This window comes from Strix uralensis, chromosome 4 (assembly GCF_047716275.1).
Source record: "Strix uralensis isolate ZFMK-TIS-50842 chromosome 4, bStrUra1, whole genome shotgun sequence".
NCBI classification, from domain to species: domain Eukaryota; kingdom Metazoa; phylum Chordata; class Aves; order Strigiformes; family Strigidae; genus Strix; species Strix uralensis.
In genome coordinates, this window is record NC_133975.1 from 106,977,217 (window position 1) to 107,002,258 (window position 25,042).

Sequence of the window (25,042 nt, forward strand, 5' to 3'; positions counted from 1 at the left end):
AAAACAGGGGCACAAACTTGGGCTCTAATCAACCACAAAGACTAGGGCCATAAACTCTTATTGCTCAAGCAGGAAATATTAAGAGCCACACAAGTGCTGGGAAGGCCAGAGGCAGGAAGCACTGTGCACAAACTGCTCCCCACAGGGTGAGGAATCACAGCCTTGGAGTAATAGCCCATCTCACTGTCATGAACAGCTTCAGCTGCCTCACCACGGTGTTTCTGTCCATGGCTGGATGCTAAGCGCACCCCAAGTCCATGATCTACTGAGCTCTTTCCTGGGCAGGTATCTGCACAGATCAAAGCCAGTTGCAGCCTAATCCTGGAAACCATGCAGAGCAACATATTTCTCAGAACCCAGCAAGATTCAAACTGCACTATTAATCCTATAGCTAGCCCCTAACAGCGTTTGGTTCAAGAATTCATCCTCTTTAAAAAAGGCAATAAAAAGATTACCCAAATGAAAGAGTTTGATACAATACAGGTGGCTGCAGTTTATTCTCACCAATCCTTGAATTATGGTTCTTTTTCCAGGCTGGCTGACAGTTGTGTCAAACACACCGTTACACAAGGTTATCCCCTTTCTCTGCTGCTAGTCTCCCCAGCAGCTACAGCCCATTCCAGAGAAGCATGGCGAACTCTGGGCAAGAGCTTCAGCTGGTATACGTGAAAACAGGCAAAGAGAACAAAGCATCAAAATGGTGCACATCCTATCACACCCTCTGTCAATGAATCCAACTGCTGTGTTTTCTAGTGGAGATAGCGTGCAGTCTGGTCCTCAAGCATGTTATAGCACTCACCCTGCAAATACAGCACGCTTGCTCTGATTTCAGTGAACTCCGCTGGCCAGTCCCAGCTAATGGTATGAATAGTGGGGTTTATATCACTGTTTTTTTACTTCCAACTGCCGGTGCACGTTTGAAACACTTGCAAGGCTGAAGACAATCTTGATACAAAAGCATTTGCCTTCACAGTGTAGGACACAGATGAGTGAAGCCTTCTTTCATGTACTTCTGCCTTCCTATTATTGCCTCCTCCACCGTTCAGTGATTCCTCCCCCAAGTGCTGGATTCAGGCAAATCCTAAGGGAGCAGGAAATTACACTACTGTGTGGGGGAAGCAGAAGCCCCAGTGGGTGTCATCTGGGGGGTACTGGCTCCTCACCCCTTAGCTGTCTTCCTGACTCACCCAACAGCCATGTACAGGCTGAACTTAAGTGAAATTTCAATTAAAATTTGAGGGTGAGAGGGCCAGTTGTTCCCCCAACATCCACCCTAGGTGCTGGCCCTTGGTCTTATAGGAACCACTCATCCCCAAGTGAGTCTTTGTAGCAAGTAATACCACACAGAAGCTCACCAAGGTGAGCACAGCATTCTCATGCATATCCCTAAACCACGAGAACAGGGACATGACAAAAAGTTGCCATTTCTCTACCACTGCCTGGCTTGAAGCCTGGAAGAGGGACCCACAGTTAATAGGCAATGGTAGATACCTAATTTGAAGAACAGTGCCAGAGTCACAGGCTGAGGATGCACTGGTTGTCTACTAACAAGTCCCTGCAGGGCTCCAAACCTGCAACAAAGTGAAGATTTCTATTCCATCCTCTTCTACCCGCCTGTCAGTGACACTGATGATTGTGCCCTTTTCCCTTGAAGCTTCATGTTAACGTAGCTTTCCATAAATATCTTTCTTGATCATTCATTCCTTGTCAGGTGGGTGAACTGAGAGAATCCTCCTTCTTCATGTGGGAGCAGAGAAAGATTTTCCACTGCAGTTTCTCATTTGCCGTGAAGCGAAGGCGGCACCTCCAGCTCCGTACTTCTTTTTTCTCCACAGTTCAGCACAAGGGCTCCCACCTATCCCCATACTACAGACCCCTCACAACCCAGACAGAGCCAAATCCCCTGTCTAATCCTTTGCACCCTTCTCTTGGCACTACTGCTCTTGCCCCACAGCCTACAGTGTGATGACATCTTTGCCTCTAAGGCTATTCAGTGTATAAACCTTAACAGTTGGGTTGTTTTTTTTTTCCCTTCCATAGGAGTCACAATCTTTTCTGCCTACACAGCCAAAATCTACCAAGGTCACCTTCACATCCCTCTGCTAACATGACCCCCTTTGCTGACTTCCTAACATGGACAGAAGTTCTCAGTTTCTGATGTACTGACAGACTTCAAGAGTCAGGAGGACTCTGGAGGTGACAAAGCGCCCTTTGCACCCATTCCCTACTGGAAGACTAGTGGCTTTGGCCAGCAGATTATAGCTGAGCCCAGGAAGCAGGACTAGGAGGCCAAGAGCAATGTGTAGTACAGCTGGAACCTCTCCAGCTCCTAGCAGTTTCTCTGATCTAGAGACCACACTGCTGCAATACCACATGAACTCAGCTCCAGCCTGCCTCCAAACCAGGCAGCTGCAAAGAAACTTTTGCTCTTGCCTAGGTCCTGCATGGAGCAGATCCAAGCTCACCCCAGATAGAAGTTGAAATGCCTATATACGCCCAGCGCAGCAACTGCCAAGGAGTAAGGGGTCCACCTAGTGCAGTTAGAGCAGTACTGCCAGAACCACAGGCAGAGCAAGTCACACATGCAAGCTTCCCCATCAGCCCAGCCACGCTGCCGGTGACACTGGTGACCCGAAGCCTCATCCTCTGTATAGTCCCTGGGAGGAAGAGGCCGATTCTCTGAAAGGGGTGGCACTCCACATGGACAGCACTTGCTTGATATACTTCATCACTGTAGAGTGAGTGAAGGCAGGTGGAACCCAGCTAGGTCAGACAGACAGAGCATATTTACACTTAGTAAGAACAGTAATCCAAGATGAAGGCTGCATTGCCTACAGGGGCTGACGACAGGCTTTAGTTTAGGGAAAAAAGCCTTGGTAGCTGCTGGTTTGCTACCTCCCCAGAACTAGTGCTGCACTTTTTATTTCCCATAAAAGATCCTAAAAGAGACTTGACCAAAGTCAGACTGTGTGAAATGGATCAAGAACAGATGTGTACTTCCTGGTTCAGAAAGCAATGCCTCCTGCCAACTATCATTGCTCACTTATCCCAGCCGAAAGAAATTGAGGTTATTTAATGTCTTCCATCCACACAAGCTTTTAGGTCTTACACTTTTCAAAGTCAGCTCTGGCTGACATCACATTCAAGACCTGGGAGTGTAAGGGTAGGTCCAAAACATCCTTCAGGGGTTTAGACAAGTCTTTTAATCATATCCTTTTAGTCTCTTTTACAAAATGGGACAGTACAACATCCATTTCCCTCTGATAGCAACATAACTAGGTAGAACTTGGAAATGGAAAGGGCTAAACCAAAAGAGCTACTGCTCCAAATTCCATCCATATTCCCCACATGACAAAGTCAGAGCAGATCACATATGAACGCCTGTAATACCTGCAGATGAAACAAACTAGCTGGCTATCAAGTCTCTGAGCACTAGAAATCTATGTATGCACTGCTGATTAGTTTAGAAAGGCATTTTGAAAACTTAACAACAAAAATGCCTGTGGCACAGAGTCTTAAAAGCTCATGGTTTGCCGTAAGCAGTTTCCTTGAGACCAAAGTCATGCAGTGCTCCCACACTCACATGAAAGACTCGAGTCTTAGACAATTTGGTTATGATCAGATAAAACACAAGAGCTGGAACAAAAATAGCTTCCCCATCTCTCCTTTCACCCAGAAGCAGATGAATCACTTTGATTTAAAAGACATCTAGTGGCAGATAAAAAACTACAGAAAACAACTAATCAAAAGGATGTTATTCTGGAAACTTCTAGATTTCCCACTCCATGGGAGTTTCAGAGAGAAAAGGAGCTATCTCATTCTTTCATCAAACCAGGCACAAGTTAGAGATTAAGCAGTGAAGCAAGTTATGGAAAAGATTCCCAGACAACCAAGTCAAAAGGACTTGAGGACCCTTAAGTAGTACTCCAGATCCGCCTCTGCCTGCGTCACCTGAACTTCCCTTCCTGCTGGCAAGGGAAGGCAGCAGACACACTATGAAACCCGAGAGTTTGTATGACCTAAAATTCCAAGTCAGGTTTAGGAATAGCCTAAAATAGCACTGGGGGATGGAAGGCTATGTTTTTTTTATATCTAGACAGGCTTTTTCTTTTTTTAAAAATAAAAAAAACCTATTAATTCTTCCTACCTCAACTTTTAGCTTCACTTACTCTGAACAAGTAAAAACTTTCATCCCAGGGACTGACAGCAAAACTACTGTAGGTTCCTGGGACTGAGAGAAGCCTGCTGGGTAAGAGAACAGCAAAGTACCTGGAAAAGCCCACTGTGAGCTGGGGAGCGGAGAGCCAGCAACACTGGGAGGTGTACAGGAGAGAGACTCCAAGTCCCATTCAGCTGGAAGACAAGGGATATGCAACAGTAGCCTGAAAGAATCCAGATTCCACCCACATGGGACTGCACAAGCAATATCAATTCATCTCAAAGACTTTTTTTTTGTGTAAGAATTTTCAGTAAACACACACACACATATATACAGCCATCTCTTGCAGAAACAAGCAGTTAAGTGATTCCACATTCAGAACAGGGTAGGCAAGTCAGCACCACCTGGCTGGTGGTTCACAAGGTGCTGAAGATGCTCCCATGCGCATGCTCATGGCTACTTCATGTTTCTGAAGAGAAGGCCAACAAGTCTTGGAGATAGGCTCAGTGCAGACACACACACAGCTAGAGTCATGTGTAACAGCTGTGTTACAGGGTAAGGGAGATGAGAAAAGATCAAGCAAAACCACTCTGAAGACTGCCAGGAAGTGCCTGAAGACAGTGTCCATCCAGAGGAAGTCCAGTCAGAATCTGACTGAGAAGGAAGTCCCACATGAGCAACCCTTCTCTGCCTGGGGGTTGCTCACCACCTGGAAAGAGCTGCGAATCAGCTCCTGGCTGAAGTCCACCATGGAACCTTTCACGAAGGCCAGGCTGTCCACATCCACGACAACACGGGCACCACCTTGTTCAAACACCCTGCAGAAAAGTAGCATATTTAACCATTATCTGTGCTGCAGACCTGACAGAGAAGCACAGCCTGAGCACCGTCCTTCTCACAGGCTTCTTCCCTTCAATATAAGATACTATCTTGTCACACATCCCCTTCTTGTCACCTTTGCAAAGAGCACCTGACCACCACTAACTACACCCCTTTGCCCTTGCCTGTCATCTGGATTGATAACTGTGTCCAAGGAAAACTTGTACTGGAATCCAGAGCAGCCACCTCCTTCCACCTGCAGCCTGAGAAACTCCGCACCTTCTATGATCTCCAGCAGCCTCTGCAAAGAGGAAGAGGATTAAAAGACCCGCTGAACAAACTGGTCTCCTCTATATGCCCAGGGCAGGCCAGGCATTTTGGAAATCCCTCCCAGTGGCACCCGAGCTGCCTCCCCGGGTCCCTACCTTCACGCAGCTCTCGCTGAGGAAGACCTGCCCCTCGCTGGGGTCGCTCTCCGTCGGGCCCGGCTGGGAGAAGGACGATGCCCACCGCAGCGGGCGGCCAACTGCACGGGCAGGACCCGGCGGGGGCCTCGGCAGCGCTCGTCCTCGATACAGCGGAGCGGGACACCAGCTGCCTCGGGGAGAGGGGAGAAAAGGGGGACCCTCAGAGGAGTCCCCGCCGCGAGCAGCCGGCCCAACCCCGCGCTGGGCGGCGCGCCCGGCCTCCACCCCCTCCACCCCCTGCCGCACAGCGCAGACACTTAGTGCTCCCCAAGGGGACCGAGCAGGGCCACTGCGGAGTGGTACCTCGTCCAGCCGCCCAACGCCAACCTCCACCAGCGGCTCAACACCCCCGGCGCCGCCATACTGCCCCCCCGAACCCCGCCCCCGCCCGCCCATTGGCTGGCCGCCGCCGCCGCTTCCGGCGAGGGCCGCCATGGTGCCCGCTGAGGCGGAAGTGCTGAGCCTGGAGGTTGCTAGGCAACGCGCTGCCCGCCCCACCGGGCCGGCGGCGGTGGTGGTGGCCTCTCCACCGTGCGGGCCGACCCGACCCGGCCAGGCGGCGCGATGCGTCCCCAGAGGCATCGTCCCCCCGCGGGCAGAGCTTGGCTGCTGGCTCCGTAAAGCCACCAAAGCCACTGTATCTTTGCACAAAGGCACGAAACCACCGTTCATCCTTGGGGGCGTTTGCTATCGCAAGTAGCGATGCTCATAGAGATAAATAAACAGCAATAAAACGATAAAGAGTAATAAATAACGCAGCGCTCTCCAGCAGAGCATGTTTGTCCTGGAATTAGCTGTGAGGGTTGTTTTATCCTGAGCAGAACCCAGAGACCCCGCGAGGGATCAGGGTGCTGTCGCGGGGGGGGGGTTAGGCAAGCCAGGGAGCAAACACAGGGCCGTGCTGAAGGGTTTTTAGGGTTCTCTCTGATCCTGCCTTTTCTGGTTTGCTCTCCTTTATCAGGTGAGGGCTCAGCTCAGAAATCCCTGCAGAGGCCGGTTTTCCTTCAGGTGGGTGTTTATGGCCCTGGTGCCGCGGATGTGCGCTCAGCCTCCCGCACACCCCACCAGCCTCCCCCACACCCCCACCGTCCCTCCCTTCTACTCCTCGCTTCCCTCCTGCTGGAGCGGCCCCACGGCACCGGGCAGGCCCGGTAGCCTCCCCTATAGCTGCCTGAGGCAGGTTTCCCTTGGTGGTTTCACCTCCTCCAGATCATCTGACATGACTGCGATCTGGCCGGTCACTCACAGATGGCACCTGCAGTTAAGAAAGTCTTTATCTCTTTCTTCCTCATGTGCTTCTGGGGGAGGAATCCTGTTCCTCACCCCCGGCCAGGCCTGTGGAGAGTCACACAGTGGGATGGTGGAGAAAAACCAGTCATCCCAGCAGGAGGGGGTGATTTAACGTCAGGGGATCTCGGGACCCTGTGACGGTTTGCTTTCTCACCACCTCGTTCCAAGCAAGGCGATGCTTTTGCAACCACGTGCTTATGCTTATTTGTCCCACCCTGAGCATGTAAATAAAGACTGGTTTGGGCTGTTTACTTTTCCTTGCTCTTGGGTTACCTCTAACAATGTTAGGATAAAGCCAGGAAAGTATCACAGGCAGCGTCCCAGGGGGACTGATATTAATGCAGGTACCTGCAATGGTTGATGAATCCTCATCAGGCATACTGGAACATTTAATGTTTTAAAAAAACATATTGGGGTGTTTCTCCAGTTATTATCAATGTGGCATCCCAAAAGCAGATGACTTTGAAGGAGCAAATCAAGAACTCCTGGGACAAAAGGCAGGGGATCATGCCTGCTTTCCATATCGCACTAGCTTTCCTTCTTTCTCCTGCAGGGTGTATTAGACTGATCCCACTGCATTTCCCCATGTTGTGACAGCATTCACTGTGAACACCTTTTGGAGAATGGATATAGCCCCCCAAATTAGACATTCTTACTTTCTAATTGCCTTCATTTTTACCAGTGTTAAGCGTCAAAAGTATGACAAGTACCTTCAAGGCACTTTGGGATGTTGCTCAGATGGTTACTGCAGTCTGAAAGAATGAGAAAGAGGCCATCTGGCCTCACTCAGAGTTAATTTAATCTAATTAATAATCCACTAGGCTGAGGAGTAACTCAGGTGCTGGGGGCAAATTTTTGAGGGGCTAGGAGAGGTGGGTGTAACTAAGAACAGCTACTTCTTCGCACTTTTTTCTTAGCGTGGGCTGTTTTTTCCTCCTGCTAGCTATGTGGTATGCAGGTGTTTTTCTCTCGCTTAGAATTACAGCCTAGGTTTTCTTCTTTCCTTCTGAGGCTGTGATTTTGTTGGTCATCTTGTTCCCAACAGCTTGATGTAATCTGTGTTTTGGTTTTGCCCTATTCTAGTCTGTGGGTTTGGGGAGTTCCTTTAGCTCGCTAAGCACACTGTGTTATAGAGATTTGTCTGTGAGTTCAATTATCTAGACATTTTGCTCTATTCTCCTCTGCAATGTGTATGCTTAAATCATCTTGTATCTGTTTTGGTGGAAAACTGAACTTGTTTCAGTGCTTCAGAAACTGGTGATAATAAAACCTCTGGTGTGGTATTGAACATCAGAGTAGCTTGTGATGCATTTCAATGTGAATTCTGATCTGTAGCAAAAGGAGCATGTTCTGGCTGAAAGAACGGTAAAATTGATTAGTCTCTGTATGTGGATTTTCTTGAGAACCTGACTTCCGTATTCACTGCTGCTGTAGTGCCTGTAGGTGGATATGTTTACTGAGCTGCAAGTACAGTGCTGTTGTTAGAGAGATTTGGATTCACTAGGTGTAGCTAGCTTATAAAATGGAACCTCAGACTTTTTTCTCATGTAATAGAGTTGGTTGGATTACAGAAATTAAAAACTTGAGTATCAGTCTTGCTGGAAAGAATTTATCTGTTAGCTTTCTTAGCCTTTTCTCCTGGTGTTTCTATACCTTAGCACAAGCTTCTTGTGATGTTGGTAATCTGCAAGGAGCCCTGTCTGCAAAATAATGAAACCAGCCTACAGTTGAATTGAGTCTTTCACAGAATCACAGTATCGTCTGGGTTGGAAAAGACCTTGAAGATCATCTAGTCCAACCATTCTGAAGTACTTTGGTGTAATGTTGGGCTCCAAGGTGACCTGGAGGCCCACATCTTGTATCCAATCTCAAAAGGGGCATGTGCCTAAAAGCAAGGTCTGTTTGGCCTACCATGCTTATGCTGCCCTGGGGAATCTGCACTTTAATGCTGTCACTGCAAAACTGGCATGATGGTAATGTGTGATACCAGCTAAAAACCTTGGGCAGAAGGTTTTTGCTTGTTTCCTGTGTAAGGGCCTTGGCTGTAGTTTTACAAACTTATTAGGCTTTTTATTAATCCAGTTCGGGGGGGGGGGGAATACACATGTGTTAATTCTGATCCTAGATTCGATGATTTTTTAATTCAAAGCCTTTGAAATATGTGTAGACTTCAATGTATGTAGTCACTGCCGCTATGTAAGAGCGTCTGTGAAGCAGATACCTGGTGAGCCATTTCACAGGGAGGCATCCAGATTTAATGCATTGTGGAATCTTCTCCCAAGCATGACGCTGCTTATCCTGTGAATGTGTGATGGCAGTTTATGGTGTTGCTCTGACCTGACTGCACTTCTGTTCCCAGCAGTCAGATAGGCGGCTTTGTTTACCATCTGCAGGACTTGAAGGATGGGGAGAAGGAAAGCCTTTCTGAGGGCACAAGTTCCCATGCACAACGAAAACACCGAGTTGGTTATGAAGTGTGCTGGAGGGGCTTAAATATATGGCTTAATCTCAGCAGGGTCTTCTGGTTTTGTTTTTTTGGTAGGGCTGCTATAAGCACCCTAATCTGCTTGCTTGAGGCCTCTGCAAACCGCATGCTTATTCAGAATCTTAAAAATAAAAAAAGCCCTGCTCCCCTTTCAGAAGGAAGGGATCCCTCTTCTGAAGAACAAGTCCCACTCCGTCCTGCTAAGGCCTCTGGGGTTGCTGGTGTGTCACCCTTCGTGGGGAGCCTGAGCAGAGCGTGGGGGTTTCACCTCTGAGTCACTTGGCAGGGCAGCTGAAGCTGAGCAGGCAGACACCTCCCTGGGACAGAGCTCTGAAGGGGGAAAGCTGCGTCAGCTCTGCCGCCTTCCTACCAAATAAGCGCTCACGTGCCTTTCTATTGTGTTCCTGACATGGCCCCACTAAGGGTAACACTTGCTACCATGTGAAACTGGTGAAAAGCTGTAAACTTTAGCGTGGGTCAAACACTTTCTGAAGCGTCTTAATCATCCTCTCGTTTGCCTCGGCATCCAGAGCGCAAAGCTGGGAGTCTCTGGCATTTCACAAGTTTGTGAAGCAGGACTAAATGTACGTGCTCCGTGAAGGGCAGCAACCATGCTGATTGCTTAGCAAATGTAACTCTCGGCACTCGGGTTACACAGACAGCTTTCGACATGCCGAACATGGGGTATGGAATAAGCAATGAACAAGGCCACGGGCTGGCCTACTACACTAGCTTCTTGATTTTTATTTCTATTCCCCTTTCCGTAGAGGCAGTGAACGAGCTTCTCAGCCCACTGTCCGTGACCGTGTCCTCCAGCAGCCGCCCTTTAGCGCTGAAGGCACCATTACAGGCCAGGAGCGCGGGTTTCCGCGCTCTGTCTGTCCAAGCGCCAGTTCCAGCACAGCCCCCCCCCGGCCTGTCCTCTCCTGTCCCGGCCGTGAATCCGCTGCCCTCTTCCAGGCTGCAGCCTGGCCCTCGGCCACCGCACCGCGGCCGGCAGGTTAGCGCGGTCCGGCGGCCCCTGGCTCCAGCGATCCCCCCGGGGGTGCGTGGCGGCCCCCGCCCCGGGGAGGGGGCAGCCCCCGGCCGAGCCCCCGCCCCCGGCCCGGCCCCGCGGGCGGGGCCGCCGCGCTCATGTGACGCCGCGGAGGAGCTGCGGCCGCCGTTCGTGCTGTCGCTGCCGTCATGGCGCCGTCCCCGCTCGCCCTGCTCCTGGCACTGGGCGCCGCCGCTACCGCCCTGGCCGAGCCTCTCCGCTTTGTCGACTGTGGTGAGTGGCCCCGTCCGGCCTCGGGGCGGCGGGAGGCAGCGGTCGGGGAAGGGTCTGCGGAGGGGGGTCGGTAGGCGGAAAGGCCCGGTAAGCCCGGCTCTTCCTTGCAGGTTCCAAAGACGGCAGCATCCAAGAGGTGAACGTGAGCCCCTGCCCCACGCAGCCCTGCCTGCTCCATAAGGGGACATCCTACAGCATCAACGTCACCTTCGACAGCAGTAAGTATCGCTTCCCTAGCTGGGGTGCCAGGGGGGTGGGCAGGGGGGAAGCTATCCCCTCTGTCCCCCACTGCTTGGAGAGAAGTGGGGAAGGGTGGCTGGAGAGCCGTCTGGGTGGGAAGAAGTGGCCGGGGAGGAAGAGCGTCCCTTAGTTGTGGTCTTGCAGCTTCCAGCATATGTTGAAGGGAAGGGTGTGATGAAGAGATGTGTTCCCTGCTCTGGTGCTGTGCTTACACTTCTCCGTGTTCTGCAGAGATCGAGAGCCAGGGCAGCAAAGCGAGGGTGTATGGCGAGATGCTGCATGTGGACATACCCTTTCCAATTCCTGAGCCTGATGGATGCAAGTCTGGGATCCAGTGCCCCATTCAGAAGGGCCATTCCTACAGCTACCTGAATAAACTCCCTGTGAAGAGCGAGTACCCAAGTGTAAGTAAGCAGGCAGCTGGTCTGCTCCTCAGAGCTACTGTCCTTCCTGGGACAGTGCCACCACCTGCCTTTCAGGAAGGGCGTCTTGTCCTGGGGTAATGGGGAAGAGGTTAGAAGACTCCTCAGACTATCTGGTAGCACTTCTGTTGTGAAAATGGCTCTGTCTCAAGTTCCCACTTTGGGACAGACCCAGCAGAAGCAGCAGCCTGGCTCCAGCTGCTGAGAAGTGGCTTCAGCTGCCCAAGTCTCCTCCTGTACTACGCCTCCCTGCAGAGCCTGCTGTGTTCAGCCAAATGCTCTCAAGTTGGGGGTGCTCGGTCCCAGGCTGTAGTTCAGCTGGGAGGCTGCAGGGTGTTTCCACTCTCTGCTTACTCAGAGAGTGGGGATCTAAGTGTGGTGTGTGGAGGTCTCCTGTGTCATGCAACAGAACCCTGCATTCATGTAAGATACTCCAGGAGTCACTGCATGAGCATGGCCCACCTACTGCAGTGAGGGCAGTGCCCCAGCTCTGTCCTCTTTGCACAGAGCTCCCAGGACCTCCTTAATCCACACAAGTGATAACTTCCCTCCCCGTGACCTTGCCTTAGGGTTTCCTGAAGACTCTCGTTTCCCTCTGCTCTTCTCTCTCTTTCAGATTAAATTGATTGTGAAGTGGGAGCTGGTGGATGACCAGGACCAGATGTTGTTTTGCTGGAAGATACCAGTGCAAATCACCAGCTGAGGAGCCCTGTCATTAGTAGGGCTTGGGGAGGGGAAAAACAGGAGACAACACAGGCCAAATTCTTTTATATAATAAGCGTTTCTTACTGCTTCCTTCAGAGCTCTGCAGCCTCTGAGCAGCCAGTGCTGTGTTCCTGCAAGCATGGGCAGAGGGTTCTTAGCCCGTGTGGAGCTCCCTGGGGTGTTCTCACAGCGGCTCAAGTGAGAGCAGCATTCTCCAGCTACTCTGCAGAGGTGATTTAGTTGTTTGAAATGGAGCTGTCTGTCCTCACAAATGACTTTCTCTGTGATGAACCTGGCTAGTGTCTGAGCTGCTACCTGGTAATCCTTCAGTGCCTCTTCTAGAATGCCAGCTGCATCCACTCTCCTGTGCTTCTCCTGCTCTTGTTGCAACCGGGATGCTCCTGGGACCTGTGTTTGCCACCCATGCAGCTGGAGGAGAGGAGAGGAGGTTTTCCCTGAGCTGGCAGCCTGCTGTGTTGTGGGCCCCTGTTTGAGGTGGCAGGACTGCAGCTGGGAAAGCTTCCTTTTTGTGGATGCAAAGCCAAGTGGCGTTCGATGTCTCTGCAGGGATGATTCTTTTTCTAACCAATGGTTTGCACTACTACTAACTCAGAGCTGCTAGGAGCTCCTGAACCTCTTTTTATAACTTTCCTTTTAATAAAGGCTAGACAAAATCTGCTTGTGTTGTCTTCTGTGAGTGGAAAGGAGCAGGAGGAAAACTGGAGTGGCTGGGCATCTTCTGGTTGGGATGGTCTTACTTCTCTGCTGAAGGCATGGATGGAGGTGGTATGCTGGTCTGAGTGTGTGTGACCTGTGAGCAGCCGGGCATCTCTGCTGCTGGCTGCCAGGCTGTCCAGCTGGCAATGTCTGGCTGTTCTGCCTTGCTGGTCCTGGGCTGGCCTGAAATGGTGCAGAGGCTCCCTGAGGAGGTGGGGTAGAACACGGCCTTGCTTGCTGAAGCATGGGTAAAGGCTTTTCTAGTGAGGGCTCTGGGGCTGGAAAAGCAGCTGCAAGACCTGCCCAAGGGCTCTTGCCAACTGCAGAAACCTACGTGCTCTCACACTTCAACTGCACCCCCCTTGTGTGTGAACAAGGCAGGGTGTAAGCAGCCACGGCTGCTGTGGGGGCTGGAGTTGGCTCCTATGGCTGGCCCTGGGCTGGGGAGATAAATAAGCAAATATTTGGCCTGGCAAGGGTCTCTGCTCAGGAGCAGGAGGTGGCTGGGTGCCAGTGTGAGAGGGGTAAGAATTGACTTACGAGATGGGGGGGGGGCAGGGCTTGCCAAGCTGGACCCACAGGGAGCCTGTGGCTCTGGTACCCCTTGGCAGAGGCAAGACAAGCACAGTTCTGACCAACCCCAGTGTCTTGAGCCGCAGGGGCCCAAAATAAATGTTTTATTTAACAACATGAGAGAAGTTTCCAGCAGACTTGGTTAAAAAAAAAATCACCAACAACTTTACAGAAAGGAAGCTGGACCTACCCCTGCTCCCCCTGCCCAGCCAGTAGAGGGCTAAGGGATGCACCTGGGCTGGCTGCAGGGAGAGCTGGCCCTGGGGCCCCTCCGGCCTCTCCCCCACACCCCAAGGTTAGGCAGCAGCTTTAGAAAGCTGGGGTTGACCCTCCCCTCAAAGCTCTGGCCTGGGGGCTGGATGCTTCATGAGGAGTGGGGACAGCACCCGCAGTGTGGGTGAGGCTTGTCACTAGGTCAGTGCAGCAGTGGCAGGGAGATGAACCCCCTTTCTTGGCAGGGCAAGGCGGGGAGGCTGGGGCTGTGTGGCAGGGGAAGGCACCCCGTGAGCCTCCATGGTGCAAGGCAATGTGATGGGTGCTGGGGGCCAGGGTGGGCTCTGCTGCAGAAGGAGCAGGGGCTGGCAGGGCAGAGGGGGGTGCAGAGGCTCGGAGCTCAGCCCTGGCCTGTGGAGAGAGGTGGCGGGGAAGTTGTGCACTTCGGAGGGGAAGGAGCAAAGAGCCCAAAGCACCCGCAGCCCCAGGGGGGCCTTTCTCCATGCTCCCAGGTCCCGGGTGCCAGAGCCACGTGCTGGAGGGGAGCACCCTCACCCCTACTCCCCTAGAGCTACGCTGCCGCTGGGCTCTGGGCTGTCTGGGGCACACAGCGGTGGGGCCGAGCCAGGGCCACGTAGCCTGGCGAGCAGTGGCAGCGATAGGAGCCCTCCGTGTTCTCGCAAGTGCCACCCCGGCACAGGGGCTCAGGGCCGTCGACCTCCTCACACTCGTTGATGTCTGCAAGGAGGAGAAGGATGAGGGTGAGCCAGTGGCGCAGTGAGCGGTCCCAGCCTGCAGCCAACATCTCTTGTGCCCCTGCCATCCCCCAGCCCTCCCCCACAGGTGCCCCATGCCCCCCACAAGCACCTCCAGGATGCCCACTGTGACCCCACCAGCCTCCCACATCGCTCAGCACATCTGCAGAGCACCCTCAGACCCCAAGGGTGACATCCCCAGCATTTAGCATTCCCCAGCACAGGAGGGAGCCCTGCTCCCCCCAGCAATGCATACAAGATAGGGCCCCCGCCACGCTCTGGTCACACCTTGGATTAGCAGCTTCCTGTTAATAAATTGTGCTAGCATAAGATCTGGGAGAAAGGTCGCCTCCAGCCTTGGAAAATGTCCTTTCCTGATCTGACAAGGCTGAGAAGGCAGATGATGGTGGCCCTGAGAGGCCGATTATCATCTCCAGGACCAGAACACAAAGGGATCTCATGCTGTGCAAACAAGGGCTTGTTTTATTAACCTGCAAACTGTGCCAAAGGGCTCACTTGGACAGCTTGCTGCTGGGCTAGAGCTTGCACATGAGCCCTACAGCTGCTGCCCCACTGTAATGGGTCTGCTCTGCTAAATGTACTTCCCTGGATGCCCTGCTTGAGCTACCCCAACTTGTGGTGGGGTCACCAGCTGGGCAGAGCATCCCTGTGCACCCCAGAGACCTTGTTTGTACCCACAGGACCTCCCAAATCCTCACCTGCCAAGGCAGGTCCAAGCCCTCTGACCATGAACTCCAGCCTCACCCCCCACAGATCAGCTGGAAGCAGGTGTGGGGAGCAGCTGATGGGTTCAGCCAGCCACCCAAGGGAGAGTGAAGGCCCCAGCAGTGACTGATGGACCCCAGAAGGACTGAATTGCTCGGTCACTCCAGGGACCTGGGGTTATTCCTAGTACGGGTGGAGGGGGCCATCTGGCAAAGAAAGGGAAGTGCAATCCCAGGGAGGGAGGCTGGAAGCAAAACAGGAGGAAGCACTGCAGTCACATGGAGAGGAGAAATGTGAGATGAGAGAGCTTGAGGAACAAGGCAGCGTTCGTATGCAGCCAAAGCAATGGTTGACCGGACACTGCGGACTCGGGCTAAACCTCAGGACGAGAACATCACCGTGGTCAGGATGGGCTTGCTCAGAAGCCCAAGGACGAGATGTTAGGCAGCACGTCAAGGGAGATGTGCTGCACAACCTGGGAAGCGGCTGGCAGGCAGCCTTGCTGGGGGCTCCAGGGAAAGATAAAAGGGGGAAGAGCAGGCAGGCTGGTCTGGCCTTGGACCACCAGATTGAGAGGAGAGCCCAGAGGCACCCGAAAGCCAGAAGCAGTAGAGTAGTGCTAGCAGTGTGCACCAAGCCCTGGAACCTGCCCACTCAGGCAGGGGTGGGGGCAGGCAGCCCAATTTGCAGGATGAGGGCAGGCTACCCCCACAGGGAGGTGAGAAGGGAAGCACTGCAGCAGCTGCAGGAGTACTCTAAAGGCCTGAAGTCAGCAAGGTAAAAACACGGGGATGACTAAGCACAAAGCAGGAGAAGTGAAGGGAAAAAAACTGAGACAGGCTCCAGTGTAAAATGAGTGCGAGTTAGTCCAGGACATGAAAGACAACAGGCTAAGGCTCCATAAATATGTTAGCAGGAAATAATGGGGAATGTCGGTCTGGTCCTTATCGGTGGAGAAAACAAAAGCCAGCCAAGCTGACTGAAGCAGCTAATGTGGGCTTTGTTCCAGCCATCATAAAAATGCTCGTGGTGACCAGACAGGGTGCAGACCGTGTTTGAAGTGTTTAAATGAGGGTGCAGGAGCACAGGGAGGGAAAGGCTATGCTGTGATGGAGAGGTTCGACAATCATAAAGATAAAGCATTTACATCCATATTGCTAAAGGCTTGCTGCAACTCATCTTCACATGCTTAATGCTCCTGCAGTCCTGGAAAAGTTGGAAGTTCTCTCTGAGAGGGACAAGGTCTCAGAGACCCAAGGAAGAGTAAATCTGGTAACTATCTTCAAAAACAGAAGGGAGAATCCAGAATTACAGACTGCTCACCCCCATTCCCTTAAGTAGACCAGGTTTGTGAGTGATTAGGTCATAACCCTCCAAAGGATATCATCAGGGTCATTAAATAGCTGGTGCAGATCTGTTAAGGCCTGATTACATTAAGCCAATCTGGTTCCCTTTGCTGACCTGATAACTGGTCTGTCAGATAAGGGAGAAGCAGTGGATATGATGTGCCTTGGCCACAGTGAGGATTTCAACACACTCTCACATGACATACTCAAACAAACTGAGAAAATACAGTCTAGATGAAACTGTGGCAATTGCACAATGGTCTGCAAAGCTGCACTCCAAAGATAATTAGCAATACCTGGCTGTTACAATAAAAGCCATTTAAAACATAGTCTGCAGGGGTCTGTCCAGACCCCTGCTCCAGCCAAATGTTGTCATTAAGGTGGATGAAGGAAGAATCCCCATGCTTATAAAATGTATGTGTGTGATGCCACACTGCAAGCACTTTGCGGGATTCAGACTCGTTCTCATCAAGCAGAGAAGCGGTCCAAAATCAACCAGACAAAATTCACTGAAGGCAAATGCAAAGCACTATGGCCAAGGAAAAGCAAACAGAGCACACAAATGCAGAAGGGGGAATAACAGCTCAGGCAGCCGTTCTGCCTGGCAGCATTTGGGGAGGCAGACACCATGGGTTCTGTATGAAGAAGCTGCACCATCATGTCGTGCAATAAGGGTGCTGGGAGAGGGTGAATGCCATGCCTAAGGAAAAAGAGGGTCTTCATCTGCTCTGTTCAGTGCCTGCAGTCTCAGCTGGCTTGGGGAGCTACACTGCTAAAAGGATGGAGACATGACATAGGGTTGTAGAGGAAATGCAGAGAGAAGCTTTAGAGATTGTGTCTCATAGGGCAGGGTAAGTGAGGAATTTCACCAGGGCAGTGGTGAATGTAGAGGAAATTTATCAGGGCTAGGCTAACAGTGGCTGGTGATGTACCAGAGTGTTATGTGAAGAAGGGAGTGATCAACTGCTCCCCATGATGCCCAGAGGTGCCCTGATCCAGGTGCCAGCAGAAAGTGGCCAGCTGAACCTCCAGGAAGGTCCTCCCAGTTCCATGGGAAGGAAGCACCAGGGAGAGCAGGGGCTCCTCCGGCAGCTCTCCCGGCCAGCACCGCCAGAGAGCGGCAGCCGCCAAGGGACGCGGGGGCCAGGCTGCCCGCACAGGCCCGGCTGCAGCGCCGAGCAGCCCGGCTGGCCCCGGCCGGCACTCACCCACGCAGGCCATGCGGGTCATGTCCAGCTGGAAGCCGTCAAAGCAGTCGCAGGTGTAGCCCTCCCGGACGCGCACACAGCGCCCGTTCTCACAGCCGTTGAGGATCCCACACTCCTCAGCCTGCAGCCCCTCAAAACCCTCGTAGAGGCCTGGAGGGTGGCAAAGCGGTGTCAGAGCAAGGTGACCCTCCACCCAGCCACGGAGGGGACATTGGGCACAAGGCAAGACGGTGCTGGTGGGGCCAGGACCGACTCAGAGCAGGCAGGTGCCAAGACTGCTCCAAGCTTGGAGCGCCCTGGCTGGGGTGGGACCTGCCAGGCAGTCCCCGTAGACACAGGCCGGGTGAGAAGGCACCTCTCTGTGTCTCCCAGTACTCACCAGTTTGGCTGGGCAGGTAGCGGGGTGGGGACCGCCCTGGGCCATGGTGGAGAGGGCTGCCACGGAACTCACTGTTGGGTTCCCTCCGAGGGAAACCAGCATCGGGGTTTCCATACTCAGACTCCAGGTAGTTGTAGTAGGGGCCCATATCAGGGCTGGGAAGGCCATAGTGGGGGTCTTCCAAGCCTGGTGCATACTCATACCTAGGTCTTTCTCGGAGCTCAGCCCCTCTCTCACTGTCTTCACTGGCCCCATTACACAGGAAAGCAAAATCAGCTGCAAGTGGTAAGAGAAAAGGAAGGGTCAGCAGCCTGGCTCAGGAGAGGACAGAGTCTGCTATGGCTGGAGAAGGTGCATCCACACCAGGTCAGCAGTCAGGCCTGAGTTCAATGGGCTCCAAAGCTGCAGCTCTGTAGTTTGCTGACAAGATCCTGTCTTTGAGAAGACCAGCTCCTGTCTGGGGCCAGCAAGTCCTTGAGCAGCAAGAACCCCAATTCCCAGTGTGCTCTCATCCTGGGCTGCCACTGCCTCACCTCTCCTAAGCCAAGCAGGTGCAGTGGAATGCACAGAGCAACTCTCCCCTCACCTCAAACACCTTGAACTCATTGCAAACCAGTTTCAGGTACATCTTACCCACCAGTGCAGCTCAACCCTGGTGAAGTGGGGGGTTTCACCCACTCCTTGGGCTGGCTTTGGCAACAAGAGGAGCCCTTGCTGCAGTCGCATGTGACCGACCCTGCACGACATGCCGGCAGCAGCCCAGCCCATCCCCACCTCGGCCGGGGGATGCTTGCCCATGCTGTCCCACTCACCGGAGGACCTGTGCGGGCAGAGTGCGCAGTTCTGGCCCCAGGCTTCACCGAGCCGGCAGCAGCACTCGGTGTATGTAGTCTGCTCGCCATGCAGCAGGTCTTGGCAGATGTAGTCGGCAACGGTCTGCCAGCAGACGTCCAGGTGGATTTCGTACTCCTCCAAGGCATCTATGAGTGACACAAGCAAAGGATGCCATGAAAATCATCCAGAAGAGTGCCACCCCACCTTGTCCTGAGAGGGACAACCGTGTGCCCCAGCTCCTGCCCCCACCGCCCTGGCTGCACACCTCAGCCTGGCACCAAGCCCCCACCCGCTGCGCCCTCCTGGGAGACCCAGCCGTGGGGTGAGATGTGCGGGGCAAGGGTGTGCTGCAGCGGGGACTCGGGCTCACCTGCCCTGCTGGAGAGGTTCACACACCGGTTACCGGTTGCATCCAGCACAAGAGGAAGGCTGCAGAAGCAGTGGTAGGATCCGTCTGTGTTCAGACACTCGCCGTTGATGCAGTACACTTCGTTCTGACACTCATCCTGGTCTGCCCACGCACAAGGACAGAGCAACATTTCAGGCTGGCAGACATGAGTAATGTGACCCTTTCCCTGCCCAAGTGGGGACCTTGGGGGCTCTTGCCACCTCCTCTCTTGTTCCCCAGGGGGGTTTCAGGAAGCCTGTCACCCAGACCTGGCCCTGTAGCGTGGGCAGCAGGGACAACGCTGGGTGCAGCAGCACAGCTGTCCCTCTGTGTGCAGTGGGGTGCCCGCTGCTCCTTGAGGCCATCTTACCAACACACTCAAGCCTGCTGGAGTCATAGAAGTAGCCTGTACGGCAGAAGCACTTGTAGCCTGGCACCGTGTTCAAACACTGTCCATTGCGGCAGAACTCGGATCCAAATATCTCACACTCATCCATGTCTGAGAGAGGGATGGAGGGAGGGAGAAAGTGTCTCAGGGAGAAGAGCCATGGAAGCAAGGAGGATTGGATGCTGTACCTGCAGAAAGCTGGCACAGCACCTTGGCCTGGATCAATGGCAGGTCCCCAAGAGTGCCCCCCACCTCTCCCGCTGGCCCCATGCCTGGGAGCAGAGGGGAATGCACCCACAGGCAGAGTAGGAGGAGGGATGATGGGGAACAGGATACTTTCACAAATAGAAAATTCATGTGCATTTCTGAAAGGTCAAGAACACAACCCCCTGGAGGTGAAGTGCCAAAGATTGAGTCAGCTGGCCACTGGGAGATCTGATCAGTAACTGGAAGGGTTATGTCTTACTGAAACGTATCCCTGGTTTGAAATGGGCATGGGAGATTTGCACCAAGAAAGAATCACTGCCAGCAGTGAGGCAGGACTGGAGGAAGGGGCACTTCCAGCTCGGTGATACAGGCAGTCTGGGATTTCTCTGGATGGAGGAAGGCAGCAGCATGATGTTAGCATCCCCCACTATAATCCCCAGGAGATATTTCTGTGGATGCATCTCCATGCAGGGTTTTGCACAGCACCCTCCCTCTTTCCCCTGGAAGAAATGAGAGAAAATGGTGATAGTACCTGTGAAAGAGACTTTTCCTGAGAGTGGATCTTCCTGGGGAACATAGCCCTTCCCGAGAGGGCAGATCTCTTGGTACTCCACTGGCCAGGAGGCAGATGCCAAAGGAAGATTGGAGGAAAAGGAACAGCTTGTTAGCATAACCAATGTGGAGCTGGCGGGCAGAGCACTGGCCTTGCCTAGTGTGGTGAGGCCACAGTCCTACCTGTGCCCAGGATGGGGCAGGGGTAAGTCTCACAGTTGTCACCCCAGGCTGCCCCCACAGTACAGCAGCACTCCTCCTTGGTGATGTTCTTGGCCAGGACGCTGTCACACAGGCGAACGTCGCTGATGTGGTAGTAGCACTGCTTGCGCTCTGCGCTGTCAGAGAGGTGGGCCGCGTGTGTCTCAGGGCCCTCTAGAAGACAGCAGAGCAGGGACAGGATGGGGTCCTTGGTGCCCCAACGCAGCATCCCACACCTAGGAGGTCCCAGAGCACACCCATCACCAGCAGCGTGGCCTTTCCAGGTCCCCACTTTCAGGCTCCTCAGCTCTCCCCAGACAAAAGCTTGCCCGTGCCTGTGTGGGCTTGTACAGCCCTGTCAGCCCCTCAGCTTTACCTCACCCCAGCCAGAGCTACCATGCTCCTGGCTCTAGTTGCCACCCATGCTTCTGTCCTAGCTGCCTACTCACCCATGGCTGCTCGGGGCTGGCACTGCCCTGCCTCTGTGTCGTACTCCTCATGGTCACTGGGGCAGAGGCACAGGAAGGATCCCTCCACGTTCTCGCAAAGTGCGGTCCCGCACACGGCAACCATCAGCTCACACTCATTCACATCTGCAAAGCAAGGGGCAGCGGTGGGCAGCGGGAGCCCTGACTCTGCATGGGCAGCCTGTGCGTGGTCTGCAGCATGGGGTCACCCTTCAGCAGGGAGATGGAAGATGCTAGGGAAGAAAGTTCTGTTCACACTGTGGCTCAACATAAGTCTGGCAAGAGCTTCCTGCCCTGCTCTTAGCAGATTCAGGGAACCTGAACTCTAGCTTGCGGTGTGTCACTGGATCACAGAATCATCCAGGTTTGAAGGGACCGCTGGAGGTGTCTAGTCTAACTCTCTGCTCAAAGCAGGGTCAGTTATGGGATCCCACCAGGCTGTACAGGGCTTTGTCTTGTTGTGTCTTTAAAATCTCCAAGGATGGCAACTGCACAGTCATCTTGGGCATTTGTTCCACTGCCTGCCTGTCTTCATTGTGAAAACCTTTTTCCTTACATTACACCCTGACTGTTCTCTCCAGGCATGCATTAAAGTAGCTCTCTAGCACCTTCAGTGCCTCCAGCCCCCAAGCACCTCTTTCTACCTGCACGGAGAAGGGCTCCATGTTCACTGGGAATGGCTCGCTTTTTCATGGAGCCCCGGTCCTTTGCAGTCCCAAGGATCTGCTGTGCTAAGGGGAGGGTTTTTGCCCCATCAGCCGCCCACTCCATGTCTGGGATTCTCCCTGCGCAGATGCAGTCCCTGTCTATGCTCTGGGAGCCGTCAGAGTGACCATGGGAGACTCACCAATGCAGTAGTGCCCGGAGGGTGAGCTCTCATAGCCACGGTCACAGAGGCAGCGGAAGGAGCCGTCTGAGTTCTCACAGAAGCCGTGGCTCCCGCACAGCGTCTCGTTGGCACATTCATCTATGTCTGCAGGAGAGTGTAGAGCAGGAGTTGCCTCAGACCCCACCTCTCTCAATGAACACCCCCTGTCCAGGCCCTTCTGCTCTGTCCCCAAGACCTGGGGATGCAGCAGGCATTCCCTTGATGTGAGGGACTGGGTCTGGCTGCCCCACTCACTCCCCTGCTACGACTGTGTGTGTTAGAAGCTTCCTGCAACATCCAGAGCGGCAAAGAGGCCACATGGATAGAGTGACAGGAGAAGGGTGGGAATGGGAAATGGATGGGAAGTGTGGGAGGTGGCTGGCAGGGCCACTGAGGGTAGCACAGGTCCCTGCAGAGGCCTAAAGGGACACAGAGCCTACAGGCTCACATCAGCAGGAGATACAAGGGTGCAACTGAAGTGTGTGGGGCAAGTGCAGAAAGATCTAGGATGATACCTTCCTGCTCTGTTCTTCTTGACCTAGTCCTTCTCCAACTGCTATAGTGCCAGGGAGTAATCTCTGCCTTGCCCCAGCCTGCTGGGGTTGGACAGTTACAACTGGGTCCTTTGCCTACAGAGGGCAGGTTTACAGCCCTGCTGGCTGCATCCCACTCCCCTCCTACTGCTGCACAGGAGAGATTTCCTTGGAGCAGCTAGAGCAGATGTGTGCCCACAGCCCACTGCTCCCAGGGCCAGGAACAGCTCCACATGCTAAGTCTGAGTCCTGGCGCAGCCCAGAGCCCAGCGGCTGGCAGCAGCTCCTCCTTGCTGCAGCCTTCTCTGAGCTGGGGGGAGCCTCAAAAACTGCAGAAACCCCTTTGCTCTTTCCTTTTTGCTGGAGCCTGAACTCCAAACTCAGACTCCCCAGCCTAGCACACAGTTGTACCAGCAGCCTTTCCCCTCACCCGGCCCTGCCAGGCAGGTGACTGGCACAGGCAGCAGCCCCAGCAAGCACAGCAAGCCCCCACAAGCACAGGGAGCTGCGGTCCAACCCTAAGCTTGGAATGGCTGTAACCTGCCCAGGACTCTCCCCAAGCGGAAAGCAGCACAATGTGGTGTCTGTTCCAGATGCCAGGAAGAGAGAAGTCTAGACACAAGCAGGCAGTTCAGCCAAGAAAACAAACTCTCAGTATTATCTGCCTCTCCACCAACCATACATTTCCTCCTCCTCCTCCTTCTCCCCCACGGCCCTGGCAGAGATGTCCCACAGCCACCCTGTCCCTGCCAGAAGTGGGGATGGGAACACCCGGGGCTGTACTCACCAATGCAGTCACCCAAGGGGGTCCAGTGGAAGCCAGGCTGGCAGCCCATGATACACCGGTAGGAGCCCAGGCTGTTCTGGCACCGCCACGTGCCGCAGATGGCATCCCCATATTCTTTACACTCATCCACATCTGCAGAGAGGAGGGCAAGGGGATGAGGATGGTCAGATGGGGACCCTGCTTGCTCACTGAAGCACCTGGGTCAAGTTCAGTTGGCCAGAGGCCCTGAGCCATTGCTAGTCCTCCTTACAAGTCGCCAGCAACTTTGGGTGCTGGGAGGAGAACTGCCCTCCCCCCCTGCACTGGCTGCATCCATCCCCCCAAATCCCAGGGGGCTGATCCTCCCAACAATGAGCTCTCACCCACGCAGTCATCAGTCTCCTGGGAGTGTTTGAACCCATTTTCACACAGACACCTGTAGGAACCTTCTGTATTCAGGCACTGGCCTTGTGAGCACCGGGACTTGTCTGCACATTCATCCACATCTGCAAAAACAGGCCAAAATCATCAACCAGGATCTCACAGCTGGGGAGGGAGCAGAGGGCAGGACCTGAGGTATGTGCCTGCCATCCTCCAGCTCACCTTGGCAGCTGGGTCCACCAGCCACGTTTGAGAAGCCAGGAGCACAAATGCAGAAGTAGGATCCGTGACTGTTGAGACACTCGCCATTGGGGCTGCAGATCTCACTGTTTAGGCACTCGTTCACATCTGCAGAGGGAGCAGAGTCAGGGCCACACACCTGAGGGACATCCTTCACCAAAGCCACATGGATTTCCTCTCCCCAGCCTCTTACAGGGAGCCCTCACAGGGCTGCTGGCCCCTGGTTTTCTCGCCATGGAGACAGAGGTCTCTCTCCATGGTAATCCTGCATTTGGCTACAACCTTATGGATGTGCCATGCATGGTGGCATCACCTGCCTTGGCACTGGCATCCTCCCTGCTGAGAAAGAACGGGGATCCATAGGGAGGCTGTATGTCCTGGACCCAGAAGGCTGCAGGGATAGGGTTCATACCTTGGCACACAGTGCTGTTGATGAGCTCAAAGCCAGCCTGGCAGCGGCACTCATAGGAGCCCGGGGTGTTCCTGCACTCTCCCCCCAGGCACTGAACAGCAGGGTGCTCACACTCATCCATATCTGCCAAGCAGAAAGGCACAGCACAGAGTGAGGCCCCAGCTCTTGCTGCCACTGGAGAAGATCCCCACCCAGAGAAGCCATCACCCAGCTGTTGGCCTGCAAGGTGGGTTTAAGCCGCCCTACCAGACCGTCCCATCACAGTGAGATGAGAGGAGAGTTAATCCCTGTTACTGGGGTATGAGGAGTCAGATCAGACCCTTCACTCCTCTCCATCATAGGAACCTGGATAAATTGGATCCCAGCACCAAGTCAGTGATGCCCAGTGACAGGACCAGAGGCAATGGACACAAACTGAAACACCAGAGGTCCCATCTGAACATCAGGAAACACTTTTTTGCTGTGAGGATTACTGAGCACTGGCACAGGTTGCCTGAAGGGGTTGTGGAGTCTCCCTCCTTGGAAATATTCAAAAGCCACCTGGACATGGTCCTGGACAATCAGCTCTAGGTGGCCCTGCTTGAGCAGGGGGGTTGGACAAGATGATCTCCAGAGGTCCCTTCCAGCTTCAGCCACTTGGTGATTCTGTGAGCACAGGGATACTGCTAACCCCAGTGCACACCTCCAGCAGAGCTCTGCACTGGGTACAGCAACCACCAAGAGGCCAGTTCAGAGCCACAGTTGCTGACGAACCCTCTCTTCAGCCAACTGCCCAAGAGCAAACATCAGGAAAGCAACCCAGCAGCAGCCATACCTTCTGTGGCTCTGCTCTCCTACCTGCCAGACTTGTCTACAATGTCCTTTCCCTAGTAAAGCTGGCCAGGGGTCTACATCAGTTCTGACTGAGCTGCAAAGCTCCACACAAACCCTCTTCCACCCAACAACCCCAGGCCTTGCCCAGAGCCTGCTGGCACTCTGAGGATTTTGCTCACAGCAGAGGAGAGAGGGGTACCTTCCCTCTAACAGAAGAC

General features: G+C 53.7%; 3 protein-coding genes across 5 annotated transcripts in view; 1 reads left to right on the plus strand and 2 right to left on the minus strand.

The window, feature by feature from the left end:
- Window positions 1-468: 468 nt before the first annotated feature.
- On the minus strand, window positions 469-5,827 carry ISCA2 (iron-sulfur cluster assembly 2). The gene is made up of 4 exons (XM_074868396.1): window positions 5,749-5,827; window positions 5,404-5,572; window positions 5,164-5,279; window positions 469-4,977 (listed from the first exon to the last, which is right to left on the minus strand). Exons 1-4 carry the CDS (start codon window positions 5,805-5,807, stop codon window positions 4,803-4,805), a joined length of 519 nt encoding a protein of 172 aa, XP_074724497.1. The 5' UTR covers window positions 5,808-5,827; the 3' UTR covers window positions 469-4,802.
- Window positions 5,828-10,348: 4,521 nt separating this feature from the next.
- NPC2 (NPC intracellular cholesterol transporter 2) lies at window positions 10,349-12,531 on the plus strand. The gene is made up of 4 exons (XM_074868397.1): window positions 10,349-10,490; window positions 10,601-10,708; window positions 10,962-11,134; window positions 11,769-12,531. The coding sequence occupies exons 1-4, from the start codon at window positions 10,406-10,408 to the stop codon at window positions 11,853-11,855; spliced, it is 453 nt and encodes a 150-aa protein (XP_074724498.1). The 5' UTR covers window positions 10,349-10,405; the 3' UTR covers window positions 11,856-12,531.
- Window positions 12,532-13,213: 682 nt separating this feature from the next.
- LTBP2 (latent transforming growth factor beta binding protein 2) overlaps window positions 13,214-25,042 on the minus strand; it is a 73,697-nt gene continuing 61,868 nt past the window's right edge. For 2 of the 3 annotated variants that reach the window (XM_074868399.1, XM_074868398.1), the window contains exons 22-35: window positions 24,012-24,134; window positions 23,582-23,707; window positions 23,362-23,484; window positions 23,000-23,131; window positions 21,659-21,784; window positions 20,794-20,937; window positions 20,327-20,518; window positions 20,124-20,204; window positions 19,367-19,495; window positions 18,979-19,119; window positions 18,587-18,754; window positions 17,775-18,050; window positions 17,396-17,545; window positions 13,214-14,098 (exon numbers count right to left, since the gene is read on the minus strand). In XM_074868399.1, coding sequence (XP_074724500.1) covers window positions 13,932-14,098; window positions 17,396-17,545; window positions 17,775-18,050; window positions 18,587-18,754; window positions 18,979-19,119; window positions 19,367-19,495; window positions 20,124-20,204; window positions 20,327-20,518; window positions 20,794-20,937; window positions 21,659-21,784; window positions 23,000-23,131; window positions 23,362-23,484; window positions 23,582-23,707; window positions 24,012-24,134 — 2,078 coding nt within the window. In that variant the 3' untranslated portion in view covers window positions 13,214-13,931. The remainder of the gene's footprint in view (window positions 14,099-17,395; window positions 17,546-17,774; window positions 18,051-18,586; window positions 18,755-18,978; window positions 19,120-19,366; window positions 19,496-20,123; window positions 20,205-20,326; window positions 20,519-20,793; window positions 20,938-21,658; window positions 21,785-22,999; window positions 23,132-23,361; window positions 23,485-23,581; window positions 23,708-24,011; window positions 24,135-25,042) is intronic. The other variant, XM_074868400.1, reaches the window with a different exon arrangement.